Source organism: Scophthalmus maximus, chromosome 14, assembly GCF_022379125.1.
Source record: "Scophthalmus maximus strain ysfricsl-2021 chromosome 14, ASM2237912v1, whole genome shotgun sequence".
Lineage (NCBI taxonomy): Eukaryota > Metazoa > Chordata > Actinopteri > Pleuronectiformes > Scophthalmidae > Scophthalmus > Scophthalmus maximus.
Window position 1 is genome coordinate 17,064,173 of NC_061528.1, and position 12,726 is coordinate 17,076,898.

Consider the following 12,726-nt stretch of genomic DNA (forward strand, 5'->3'; position numbering starts at 1 on the left):
GTCAGCAAATAAAACCAACTGACACTAAGAATATCAATCGTGATTCTTTTTTTTTCCACAGTGGCACTTATGCGCATTTGATGAATATATATATGTATATACAAATATATACATATATATATATATAAACAACTTCAGCTGCCCTCCGTCTCTTTCACTCAACTCCAACGTCAACTATTTGAGATAATCCGCTGCTTATGAATATGTATGAGATCTGGCTGTAGTCAATCCATCTGCCAGCCTAAGTGAATAAAAGAGCCCGTGGGCTGGATCAGCTCATCCAGCCGCTCTGTGTGTTGGGTGAGTCGGCTAATTGTGGCACATTATTACATTACTGTGGCAGTAGCTTAGCATAGCCTCGAACACACACACACACACACACACACACACACACACACACACACACACACACACACACACACACACACACACACACACACACACACACACACACACACACCCTGTAACAAACACTGCCAAAACATCATCTTTCATTTGTATCTTCATTTGCTCTGTAAAAGATATTTTCAGCGGAGTTAACATTTTTCTGGTTGGGAAAAAAAGATTTTTCTCTAAAGTTTGCATTCCGCTTATGAAGCCTTATTTTCTCACTTGTACAAGTTTGATGATATGCTCATTCCTCACGTGTCGATGATCGTCGTCTTGTGAGCGGCGTCACTTTGTCATGACAGTATTTTCTATGAAAGCAGCTTGTCGTCAGCACCCTGCTGGGCCGACGTGAACACAGGCCTCGGAAAAACACAGTGTGAGAGACTTTCCGATAAATCCAAAGACAAATATTGGGTTTTTTGATTGATCCCAATTCGGGTGTAATTCTCTCCGTTCGCCCTTGTGTCAGTTTTTTTTCCTTCATGCTACAGACTCCAAGTTTAAAAATAGCATTCTTTCTTGATTTCCACAAGAGCCCCCCCCCCCCCCCCTCCGTGTGTTTGTTGGAGTGTATTTTGGTCGGTCAGTCATGCATGCCTGTCAGCCAACTGTAATAATTTAAAAACCCCTTTGTGGGCGAGCTCACGGCGGGTCTGTGCAAACCCGGGCCAGACAAATCCAGTGAGCTCAGTAGTGTGGAACGCGGACTGAAGTTCCCTTTCTGTGGACCCCTGTGATTAAACGGCTGATTAGACCGTGATTAGAATCGGATTGTCGTGCGGTTTGTTTTTTTTGAACAGCTCTAATGACTGGATGACATCCAGCGCAGCCTGGATTGCCCCCGCGGCCGAAGCTGTTGCGCAATGCATGTTAAACAGCTTCGGGACAACGATCTGAATAGTGAATATTTGCCTCAGTTAAGATGTTTTGGGGTTTTTTCTTTTCCATTTGCATCCGCCTCAGATGTCGTGGCTGGACGCGGTGAGTCATAGAGCAGCCTGGATCAGGACTTGTTGAGCTTTGATTATTCTCAGTATATAAAAAAATAATAATAACAATATTTTATTTGATATGGATAGTGTCTTTCATTCTGTAATGTATTTACAACAAATTTGCAGCAGCAAATAGGCTTCGAGGGGGAAAAGAAATTCGAATTCATTTCTTTTAAGTTATTGAGGATATGCTGATGTTTTATGAATTTGGCAAGTTGTTGTGCCATGTTGACATTGAACTAAAATGCTCGCAAATGTGTTGTTTTCTGCCGAAACATCGAATCTTGTTACGGTCGGTGGTGCATTTTGGACCAGGTAGGCAGAGACGGATTGAGGGGAAAAAGGAGGAGCGGGTTTACTTAATATTGGGCAGGCGAACGAGGGCTGCTGCGCAGATATCCCGATGGTTCCTCGGACAGGGGGGCGGACGTGGCTGCGGGGTCAGGCAGCGCGGGGGGAGGGCCAGAATCCATAAAACTGGCATAATAATCTGGCGTCTCCTGATTACGGGAAGCTACACACACACACACACACACACACACACACACACACACACACACACACACATGACCACAAGACCGGAGGAAACACAGACACAGGAAAGGACCTTAACCTATAACCACACAACCAGGACGAGAACCAATGGTCTCTGCTGTGTACGCCTGCCATGCACCCGAATCACTGCTACTGTTAACAAAGTAGCACGTTCATTCATTCGCTCCAAACAAATGTTTGCGTCTGAATGTAATAAGCCAATGATCACCTTACCGGAGCTTAGATCATCATCCGGAAGAGACGGGGTCGTCGACCCATTTGCTCCGTTCTTTCTTCCTGTTTCGGTCAAAGCAAGCACATGCAGGGGATTTAAGTGTCTCCCGCTCTGAATCTAGTTCCTCATAATCTCCCTTCTCCTTTATTGTTTTTTTCTTTTTCCGTGCACCGGCATTTTGCCCACGGCTCCATCCACGACAATACGCCTCCACTTTGATTGATCGGAGTACGTGTGCGCGGGAGCCCCTTCGAGGAACAAGAGGTGTTTCCGCCCCTGCGCCAGTTGAGCCGAGCTCCTCGTACCGCAAACGCTCGCCTTGTCGATTCCATTGGTCCCGTTTTGTTTCAGTCGGAGCTGGGGAGGAATTTGGGATGAGTTTCCCCCCTTGGAACGGTCTTCTTCCTTTCAGTATGCACCATCGCCTCTCGCTCTGTCGTCCTGTCCCCTTGTGTGTTGCCGTGCACCAACGCTCACAGCGATACTCTCAGTGAATATCCAATATCAGTTGTCATCTGTTTTCTGTAGTTATATCTAATAATAATAATAATAACAGACAATTATTCTCATAGTAGTTATCTCCAGCTGTTACATTTCAATGCCTTGGGATTTGTCTCCCAGGCTACAAAGGCCTAAAAGATGCTGCAGCCGTTAGGGAGGTATGTTCATTTTTTTGCGGAGGACATTACCACTTCATTTATTTTTTCAATGTGACAACATTCCTCTGAAGAAGATGCTGAAATGTTGCATCATCAAAGCAGAAGGCCGCAGAGGGCAGGTGGTCTTGATACGTAAGCAGAGGTTTAGTAAATACATTTCACTGTGTCTTTTTTTTTTTTCTGGCACAATTTGCCACGAACCTTTCCAAGTATAATATTGTCTTGTCCCAAACTTCCAACCGGGTAACTGGAACCCTGAGACGGATGAATGTTGAAGTGCTTGCACGTGTCTGGAGGGGATGTTTAAAGTAGCTGGTGGAGTGTTTGACCTCTCGCGGTGCTGTGGAGCGGGTTCGATTTGTTTACATCTCGTGCACGACCACGAGTTTGGCCAGACCCCTCAGGCCGGGAGGATTTTGCTGTGTTGAGCTGGAGGTGAGCCAATGACATTATACAGTGCACACTCGTGTGCCGCCGGTCTGTGTCGGGGGCTTCACGCTCGTTGGAATGGTACGGACGTCAGTCTGTGTCACCAGACTGTAGCGTCTGAGTTAGTTCATCTGTCTGAGTTCCGGCGATATTCCGGCACGGCAAGAATAAACACTGAAACACACACACACATTAAAAAACACTCTATACACTGCATAAACAAAGTCACAAAAGAAAATTCATACCTTATTATAAATATAAACAAAGCACCAAAAAAATGCAAATGCACACACACACACACACACACACTTGTCAAAAGTAAACTTCTTTAAGCCCCATCTGTCCACATCTTAGTGTTGGCTGATATGAAAACAGGCAGAGGGAGAGAAAATGAAAGTGAGAATAAAATGACAAGCGAAAACATCTTGAGATGTGTGTGTGTGTGTGTGTGTGTGTGTGCGTGTGTGCATGTGTGTTTGTTTTGAAACCGCTTCACAGCTTGAAAATATACATGCACATCTTTCAAACTGTGTGAAGATGCGTTATCACTCTTTCTCTCATGTAAGAAAGAGAAAGACCCAAACTGGATGGGGGGGGGGGGGGGGGGGGGGGGGGGGGCTAGCAGAATAACAAAGTAGAAAGAAAAAGAAGAACATTTTGTCTGATGTGCTCAGTAGTGACAGTTGGGCCTGCCTTGTTTTTCTTATTTTATTTTATTTATTTACTCATTTTTGGTTTGGTTCGGACAGGGGAGTGTCTCCCTCTCTGCTCTGAGGCGATCTCTCCAAGCGGGCATGACAAAAAAAACTTTCTCAGCAGTGAAATGCGAGTGATGAAGAGGGGTGTTTCTGGGCAACGGCCCGGAACACAGCACTTACGTAAGGTCCAGTTTGAGGTGATGACACATGGGTCAACATCACGGGACAGAGGTGATGAACAGTAATACCCGGTCTTGTGTTGTGACCTGGAAAATAAGCACAGATATGTTTCCGTGCCCCTGTCCTCAGGTTCTACTGCAATCCGTTGATGCTTCCTCGCCCGTTCTCCTCCAAGGAAGCTCTTTCTTATCCTATCTTATCTCAGTTTTAATGAACAAAAGTATCATGACTTCATCACCGTTGATCTAAATCAATTACAGTGCTTTTCTCTGATCTCCGGCGAGAGTTGCAGCATCTTTGTTACCAAGCAACCCCGTGTCTTCCCCTGTCTCGGAAGAAAAGAAAGGTGAACCTTGACTAAACTTAGTTGGAGCCGCTGACCTGAAACCTGTATAAAAAATTGACTGCACGACGACAGAAATCCTTTTGGTTTTGATGTTCAAATCAGGGAGGTTAGCTTTTTTTGAAACCAAGGGGAGGATGATGAAACACAGATATCACACGGTAGAGCGGGAGTACCTTTGGACAGTTCAGAGCCCGTAGATGGATCACAAGCTGATTTCTACTGAGTTTTCTTTGTAGTTTTTTTACGTGATGAGGGATGCAACAATGTCGCAGTCAGTCTTCGGAAAGACAGAACTTTTCCTTGGTACTTCTGGACAAAAATCTGGGAGCGATTACAAAAGAGAATAACTTGCATGCATTCTTAAATCAGATCTACAGATGTCAGTCAGATATACTAGATGTTTGCTTACAAAGCAATACTAATGTTCGGGATGCAATGGTTTCGATTATGAAGTGAGTAGAAATGACTAAACTCTCATTTCCCAGTTGAGGTAATTTAATATCTCAGACACTTCTCTGGGACTCATTATTTGTTACTCACCCGCTTTCGCGACAGCATAAATTGCGGCTGTGTCTTTGCAGATGTGAGTTGCAATAGCAGCGGCCACAGGGTGTGTCGCTGCAAGAGCCAGTCCCGACGCCAGGTGGTTGTTTTAAACTCTCGACTGTTCTTTAGTGTCGCTCGTCCGTAGACTCTCTCTGTACTGTTTGACATTCTTGCCGGTGAAGGAACACAAAGCGAAGGTCAAAAGGCGATGAAGACTGCCACAAAGAGTGATTGCCCATCACAACAATGTTAAAGATTAAGCATAATAGGAAACAACAGTCATAATTCTGCCATTAGATGGTATACAATTGCATTTTTTTGTTTCGTTTTCCTTTTTTGCTGGCATTGTCTACGTCAGCGACACTGCTGTGTCGCCAGACTGGCATCATTCAAATAAATGAGAGGGATATGGTTGGTTTAAAAAAAAAAAAATGAAGTCAGTCTAAACAGCGCGGTATGTGCCTCGCAGCACAGCGTGACCTGAGCTGCCTCTCTGATGGTAATTTCAAAGAGAGGTTTGCCACTGCTGAATATAAACTTTCACTAAAAATATAATAGGACGCCCTTTTAAAAATGATTCCCTTTTCTGTGCATGCCAAATGACAGGGTTTTGAACAAATCGGACATGTTGAAAAACAGCAGAAAACAGAAGGTGACAGCGACACTGTTGCTGGTGGTGTGATTGACGGTCGGACCGGTGCATCTCACGGCGGCGTTGTGGACAAGAGTATATCTCACAGAAGTGTGTGACGGCAATCGCCAAATGTGCCTTTTCTGTCGTGCGTTTTAAAAAAAGAAGCGTTGGCGAGTACACGGTCGAATCACACTGACGCATATCATCCCGTTGTCGTAGTCACATTTAGCAGCAGCTGTTGATGGTGGACAAGAATAATCGAGGGCGGTTCTGCGAGTCGCGGAACATGAGAGCAGGGCGGGCTCGGGGACTTGCGGCAGGAGATGCGACATTTATGAACTAACAAACAGCCTGAACCCCACATTTCACAACTTGCTCACAGCTGTACTGCTCATTTATTTGCTCCAGTCACCAGCCTCACTGTCACACACCCACTCTCTCTGAGTGTCGCCCCGCTCGATGTGCACACAACTTCCATACTGAGCTCATCTGCTTGTGTCACAACATTGCCGCTCGAACTTCTCCAGCTCACAGCATCTTTGACGGAGATGATGAATGAGTGTAATTCACTGCTGCCGCCTCTTAAAGGGAAAGTTCAGTGATCTTGAAAGTGGGGTTGTATGAGTTACTTATGCAGTAGTTAATATGTCACCTTATGGAGACGTTGATCAGCGATGTCACTTAAAGGAGTTCGGAGGAGAGGTGGAAGAAGCGAAAGTCTGAGTCCCACTGTTGCAGAGGGGACCACGGAAAAATGTCTTTTTCGCCACATTTTTAAACGCTTAACTTAAAGAAAGCGTTCTTCGGTCATGCATTACTGCGCCTCACTCAGCTGTTCGACACCGCGGCGAGGTGGCGCAGTAATGCATGACCGAAGTACGCTTGAAAAAATAGTGCAAACTTAAACGTCTGTCTGGCGGCAAACTTAAGCAGTGAAAAAATACATCCTTTTTAGCGTACAATTAAACGGACGGGGGTTTTTTTAGGTAAGCATTTGAAAGTGTGGCAAAAAAAGACGTTTTTTCGGTGAGGCCCTCTGCATCAGTGGGACTCAGACTTACGCTACTTCCACTTCTCCTCCAAACTCCGTTAAATGACATCGCTGATCACCATCTCCGTAACGTAACCAGAAGTAGCCGTACTTGACCGTATTTTCGTAATCTGATTCGTGCAACCAGTGTGGAGTCGCCCTCTGCTGGTTATCCCGGAGAATACAGGTTTGAGGCACTTCACTTTCCAGACCCAGTAACTCATGTCCGTGTTTTTACACAGTCTACAGGCAGACAGCTGTCAGAGATCCTGGGTTTGATCCGCAATGCGCATGCACAAAAGTAAACTGTAAATGGACTCTATTTATGTGTATAATGCTGTTCTAGTCTCATTGACCAATCAAAGTGCTTTACAGCACAAGTCACATTCACCCTTTGACACACATTCAGACAGCGCTGCTGTTAACCGCGCACTTTCTGTCACATTCATACACCGCCAAAAGGGCCGTCAGAGCGTCTTGCCCAAGGACACGTTGACATGCGGACTAGGGGAAGCTGAGATTGAACCACGACCTCTCGGGTTAGTGGACGACCGTCATACCAACTGAGCCTCAGCCGCCCCACAAAAGTCCAAAACAAGCTGCTCTCCCCTCCGCTTGACAAGGTCCGGCCTTTGTCAACGGGACACGGTCACACCAAGGAAAACCCCAGAAAACGATAGATGCAACGGCTGGAAGTCGAGCTAGCCCCCAAAGACAATTACCTGCTGCCGCCACTAGAGGGCGTGCGTTAAAAATAAATGCAAACTCGCAGCATCAAATCCTTTATGAGACACAGCGCTGTTCTGAGATCGGATGTAATGGCAGTCAGCTATAGCTTCCAGTTAAGTATCGTCTAATTGATGTATATTTTTTGTTTCAACGGGTCAAGCACTGCTTCACCTGCTTGCCCTGATGGCAAGTCACACCTTTAACTTCCTTCGCAGGGATCGTAGGAATCTATTGGTCCAGGTACGATTTGAATAACCAACAGACCTCACTGTTGTCTTTCTGCCTTTCGGTGAAATGACAACAGCTTGCCTCTCACAAAATCAATATTCCCGTCAGATGCTGCAATCACCTGCGTGGATAACCCCACCCACCCCCCTTGACAGCTGTACAATATGACCACTTGGTCCTGTGGAATTAAGGAGCGGCCCCGAGTCCTTTCTCAAGTCACTGGAGCAGCTGTGTCCTGTGTCACTTTTACTTATTCATTATCCAGCTTTTATTTATACACAGCAAGCTCGGCAGTCAACGGATCAAACTACTAAAAAAACCACCATGCCCCCGACCTGATCCAGATGCCAGTCAAGTCACCCGCTACACGTGGGATAGTATTATGATAAAATACTGTCAGAGAGGCAGTGAACCTGTCCGCCTCTCTTTATTTTTCCTTATGGATCTGTGTCATGATCCGATAGTAGCGACAGTAAATATGCACACGTCTTTGTTTTTTTACATGATCGCAAAAGAAAACTCACAACACCTTCCCTGCAGTAAAACAAAACAGACGTGACTCTCCTCTGCATGTTCGTGAAGCAGCTTTTTTCTTTTTACTTTGAAGAAACGACCTCACGTGATTACCGGAAATCTCAAGTGATTGTGAACAGTTGTCGGAGAAACACACACCCCACAAAAATCGAATGCTGTTTAGAATAGCAAACCCGGCACGAAGCGGTCCCGACACTTTGTATGCATAAGAAAGACCTCTCCTCTTTTCTGTCCAGAGGAGTCGAATCAAATGGCAATCCTGGAATAAACACAGACAGTGCTGGACACAGTCCGACCCAAGAAGGAGTAGCGTTTGCTGACGCCGACAAGTAGTAGATCCATCCATCTCAACATTCAGTTGTCCTAACATGGGCATCCAGTGTGCAATTGTCTGACGGAGTAAATGTCAAACTCTGGCCTTTGTTAAGCTCGGTGATGTGATCGAAAAGGCTTTTACCCCCAAAAAATGCTGCTTAAAGTTGTCTGAACAAATCACATCTAAACTTTGCTACACTTAACACCATTGAGTTAATTAAAAAGTCCCCCTCCACTCAAACAAAAGAGTTTTTCTTATGTTTCTGCATGTCCCCTTAATTGTCTGACATTGACTACAGGGACTTGTGTCTGAGCAAATGTTGTCGCTGTATAAAGGTGTTTTTTCGCATTCCTCTCCTGGAGGAGGAGATTACTGTGCACTTGGAAATTCAAACCAATCTCGGGCAGGCTAGATTTGGTTCGTCACAAATACAAGAAAACCAATGGCTGTCGAATATGCAAATGTAGGCAAAGAAACCGTAAAACTTCCAGCGCACGCAGAGGCAGCGCGTCCACGAGAGGACGGCAGGTGTAAACAATGTTAAATAAATATTAGGCATAGCAGATTATATTTGTGTATTTCAAAAGTTGACAGGAGGGGGTTTTAAATGAATTTCTGGAGGAAACCTGACTTGTTTGACGTTCGTGTCCCGCTGTGGACCCGCCCCGATCATGGCTCCAAATGTAAGGATGGAGAGGCGAAGGAAGACAGGCGTGGAGTGGTGCGAGGAAAAGGAATTAAAGGAGACATATTATGCTTTTTCAGTTTTTTTGCCCCCCCCCCCCCAATAAAGCCTGCTAAAGCGAGAACAAGAGAACTTCCTACACGCGATGGACGCGGTTGACCAATCACAGCAGAGTGGTCCAGCCGGCCAATCACCACAGAATGCCAAACATACTAATTCAATGCATTTTACACCCTCCTCCTTCGTTTACCTGTCTTATCCCTGCCTGCCAACTCTGTGCTTTATTTCAAACGGGGAAGAAAAAGAACCATTAATACATTATGGGAAATACATGCATAATGCATACAATCGGCGCAGCATCGGAAGCGGTTAGAAAATGAAACGTGAAATCTGAGCTGTGCAGAAGGACTTATATTAAAACTGCACGGACTTGCATTAGGTGTGATTTCAAAGGGAAACACAGATTTTTTTTATTTGCACTTTTTGCAGTGTTGTGGTTTAGCTGTTTTGTGTCACGGTCCTCATTGGCCGCATTTCCAGCAGCAGCAGGCAGCTGTTGTACCTAAAAATAACATTTTTTTAAGATAAAGAATCTCTGACAAATTCACTGTATGCAACACAGTGGAGCATTTAGCTGCGGAATATGTTTCCCCCGGGAGTTGGCGGAGCATAAGTGGAGCTCAAAGCCGAGTTAATATAGGATTTAAATTAGTCGTGGAGCAGCAAACCTGACCCGAGGTGAAATCTAATGGTACCAAGTGTCTGCTGGATGTGTTTACTGTTTCCTCGCCACATTTTTCTGTTTCTTAGCTTTTTCTCGGCCCTCTATTGTATCATAGAGAAGGAAGAGGGCTTTTCATGGAGACAATCTGCCATTTGAGTCTTCTCTTACCTCATCTACACATCTAATTTCATCAAAATTCAGTGCGACCACATGAGTCAGCAGAGTCACTGTGGGCAGGGCGAACAACTAGGCATCAAAGCCCCGTTTTTCACCTGGCTCGGTCCCCGTTCAGATGTGAAAAACCATCGTGCCACAAGACACTAGCCCAAATAGCAGTTACGTGCAAAATGCACACTGTCTGATTAATGTATTGATGAAAAATCAAAATAGAGGGGGGGGGGGGGGTCAGTGTTTGGGGGGGCCAAACACTGACCTTAAAAAGTCAGCCAGAGCCACATGGCCATTATAACAACAATAAAACACACATGTACAGTGAAACTGTAGCAAGAAAGAGCAGGCAAAACATGACCTTCTCCTCTGTGTCAACACCACGCAGGCTGTACGGTGACCTGACGAACTGCACGTACCTGGTGGCGCTGAAGCTGGAGTGCTTCTGGCCGAACCGGCTGGTGGACGAGTTCTTCATCCGAGTGCACCAGCACTACTTCCACGACTGCTCGCTCTCCGGGCGGCTGCTCAGGGACCCGCCGAACCGCATCCTGGGCCCCTTCATTGCCGTGCCCGTCCTGGTCACCCTCCTCATGACGGCCCTGGTGGTGTGGAGGAGCAAACGCAGTGAGGGGATCATGTAGTGAACCGAACATTGTGGGGGGGGGGGGGGGATTCAAAAGACTGGAAACAAGAGGTACTTCTTTTGTCCCGAAAAGTTGCACCGTTCCCACCTTCAGTGACCAAAGGATGTGGTGATGTTTGGGGAACGGGCATCAGTAGGACCCGAAACACTCTATCAGGGACTTGGAGTTGTAGCTAAATGAGATCAAAATGTAAAATCAGATGCGACTTTGTTGCTTCAATGCATCCATATGAAGCGTCCGCTGCTCGAAAACATTTCAAAGAGGAGCTGAACTGCTCACCAGAATCTAATGTGGACCAGAACAGTGACAGTGATTATATATACATATAAGACTTTATTGATAGAAACTGCTTCAGAGAATTTTGGATGTGATGTTAAATCTACCACAGACCAGAATTGAATAATCCGTTTTTTCGCTAACAGCTCCACAGGAACAAGATGCAGAACTTTCCCAGGATGTCTTTTTTGCACTGCGACAAGGACACAACAGGACAATTACTCTGACCTCTTTTAGGGAACCCAGGGACATCAGATTGTGTATATATATACATATATATATATATATATATATATATATACACACACACTGTAAATATACACCATATGTACGATATGAGATGGATTGTCAGAATTGTCTTTGTAACAGAATAAAGACAACAAGCCACAGTACACTTAATTCCTTTCTCCCATAAGAACATGTTTGTGTTTCTGTGTGATGTATAGACACGTATATCTTATTTGAATCATACTCATATATATATATTATATGATCATGCGGATTCAGTGGGAACAGGATTCTTTTGGGTTTTTTTTTTCATTTCTTCCGCTCATATCAGACACCCTGGCCTCTTCTCTGCAGGCATACCTGCAGCTCAGTCTCTCCCCCTGAGTGAAACATAAGATAGGTTTCCATGGCACGATGCACACTGAACCAGCTGGACAAAAGGCAGAAGATAGCAAATGTCACTTACCGACGATTTGGCAGATGCACTGTGCAGGAGACGAGACACGCGAAGGAACAGGAGAACCGTGCAGGGGTCCAGGCCCCAATTTGGGCCGGCTGCTTCCATCTCTCCCATCACCAAGGAAACAAATTGGTAAATCGATCGCAATTATGGAGCGCTTTTCTAGTCTTATTGGCCCCTCAGAGCGCTTTACAGTCCAAATCCCATTCACCCATTCACACACACATTCATGCAAGGCTTCTATTGACAGCGCTTGTTGCATCATTTATCATCCTGACACCGCCGGTACGGCCGTTAGGGGGCAATTTAGGGTTTCAAGGCTTCGGCAGGACTGGAGGACCCGGGGATCGACCCGCCGGTCTTCGGGTTGGTGGACCATCCGCTCTGTCTCCTGAGCCACAGTCGCCCAATTACACAGCCAGAAGCTTTGGGGACTGCAGACAGTTAATCAACCATTAGCTCCTCTGTCATCGACGTTGTCCCACTGTCCCTAAAATTACCGTATTGATTTTTTTCCGCATCCAGCTGAGTAAGTTATGAAAACATTTTTGAAAGACTGCACAAACGGCGAGAAACTCTCAGTGGGAAAAAGTCCATTTTGAACTAAAGAAAGAACAGAGAAGCACAGATTAAGTCAGCCAACGCACACCGCTGCTGGATGCTACCATAGCCTGAAGCACAGTTTGTGCATCACAGACCTGAGGTTTTTTTTCATTGATTTATGATCTCCATGTGGGGTAAAGTGTGCTGCGTGAACTGATTCCTCATTGATATTTTTGAATGCTCTCCTTCCTTTATAGATTCATTGACCTGTGAACCCGCCTGTCAGCAAGACACGCTTTTTAAAACGCACCCACACCTCCCACCATAGCATCATCATACTTTGTGCTCTGTGCCAAAAGCTCTTTGAAAATTGAGGGCAACGTTTGCTATGAAATGTCAACTTTTTCTCCTTTTTTTTGCCTTTTTTCTTTTTGTGGCGTGACTTCTAATAATATAATTTCAAGATCTATGATCATGAAGAAAAGTTCAATAAACTGTCTTATTATTATGTCTGA

General features: G+C 45.3%; 1 protein-coding gene across 1 annotated transcript in view; it reads left to right on the top strand.

Annotated features, from left to right (window-relative positions):
• Positions 1–12,726, top strand: part of ramp1 (receptor activity modifying protein 1) — a 48,113-nt gene extending 35,387 nt beyond the window's left edge. Inside the window, exon 3 of the mRNA XM_035651215.2 lies at positions 10,446–12,726. Coding sequence (XP_035507108.1) covers positions 10,446–10,701 — 256 coding nt within the window. The 3' untranslated portion in view covers positions 10,702–12,726. The remainder of the gene's footprint in view (positions 1–10,445) is intronic.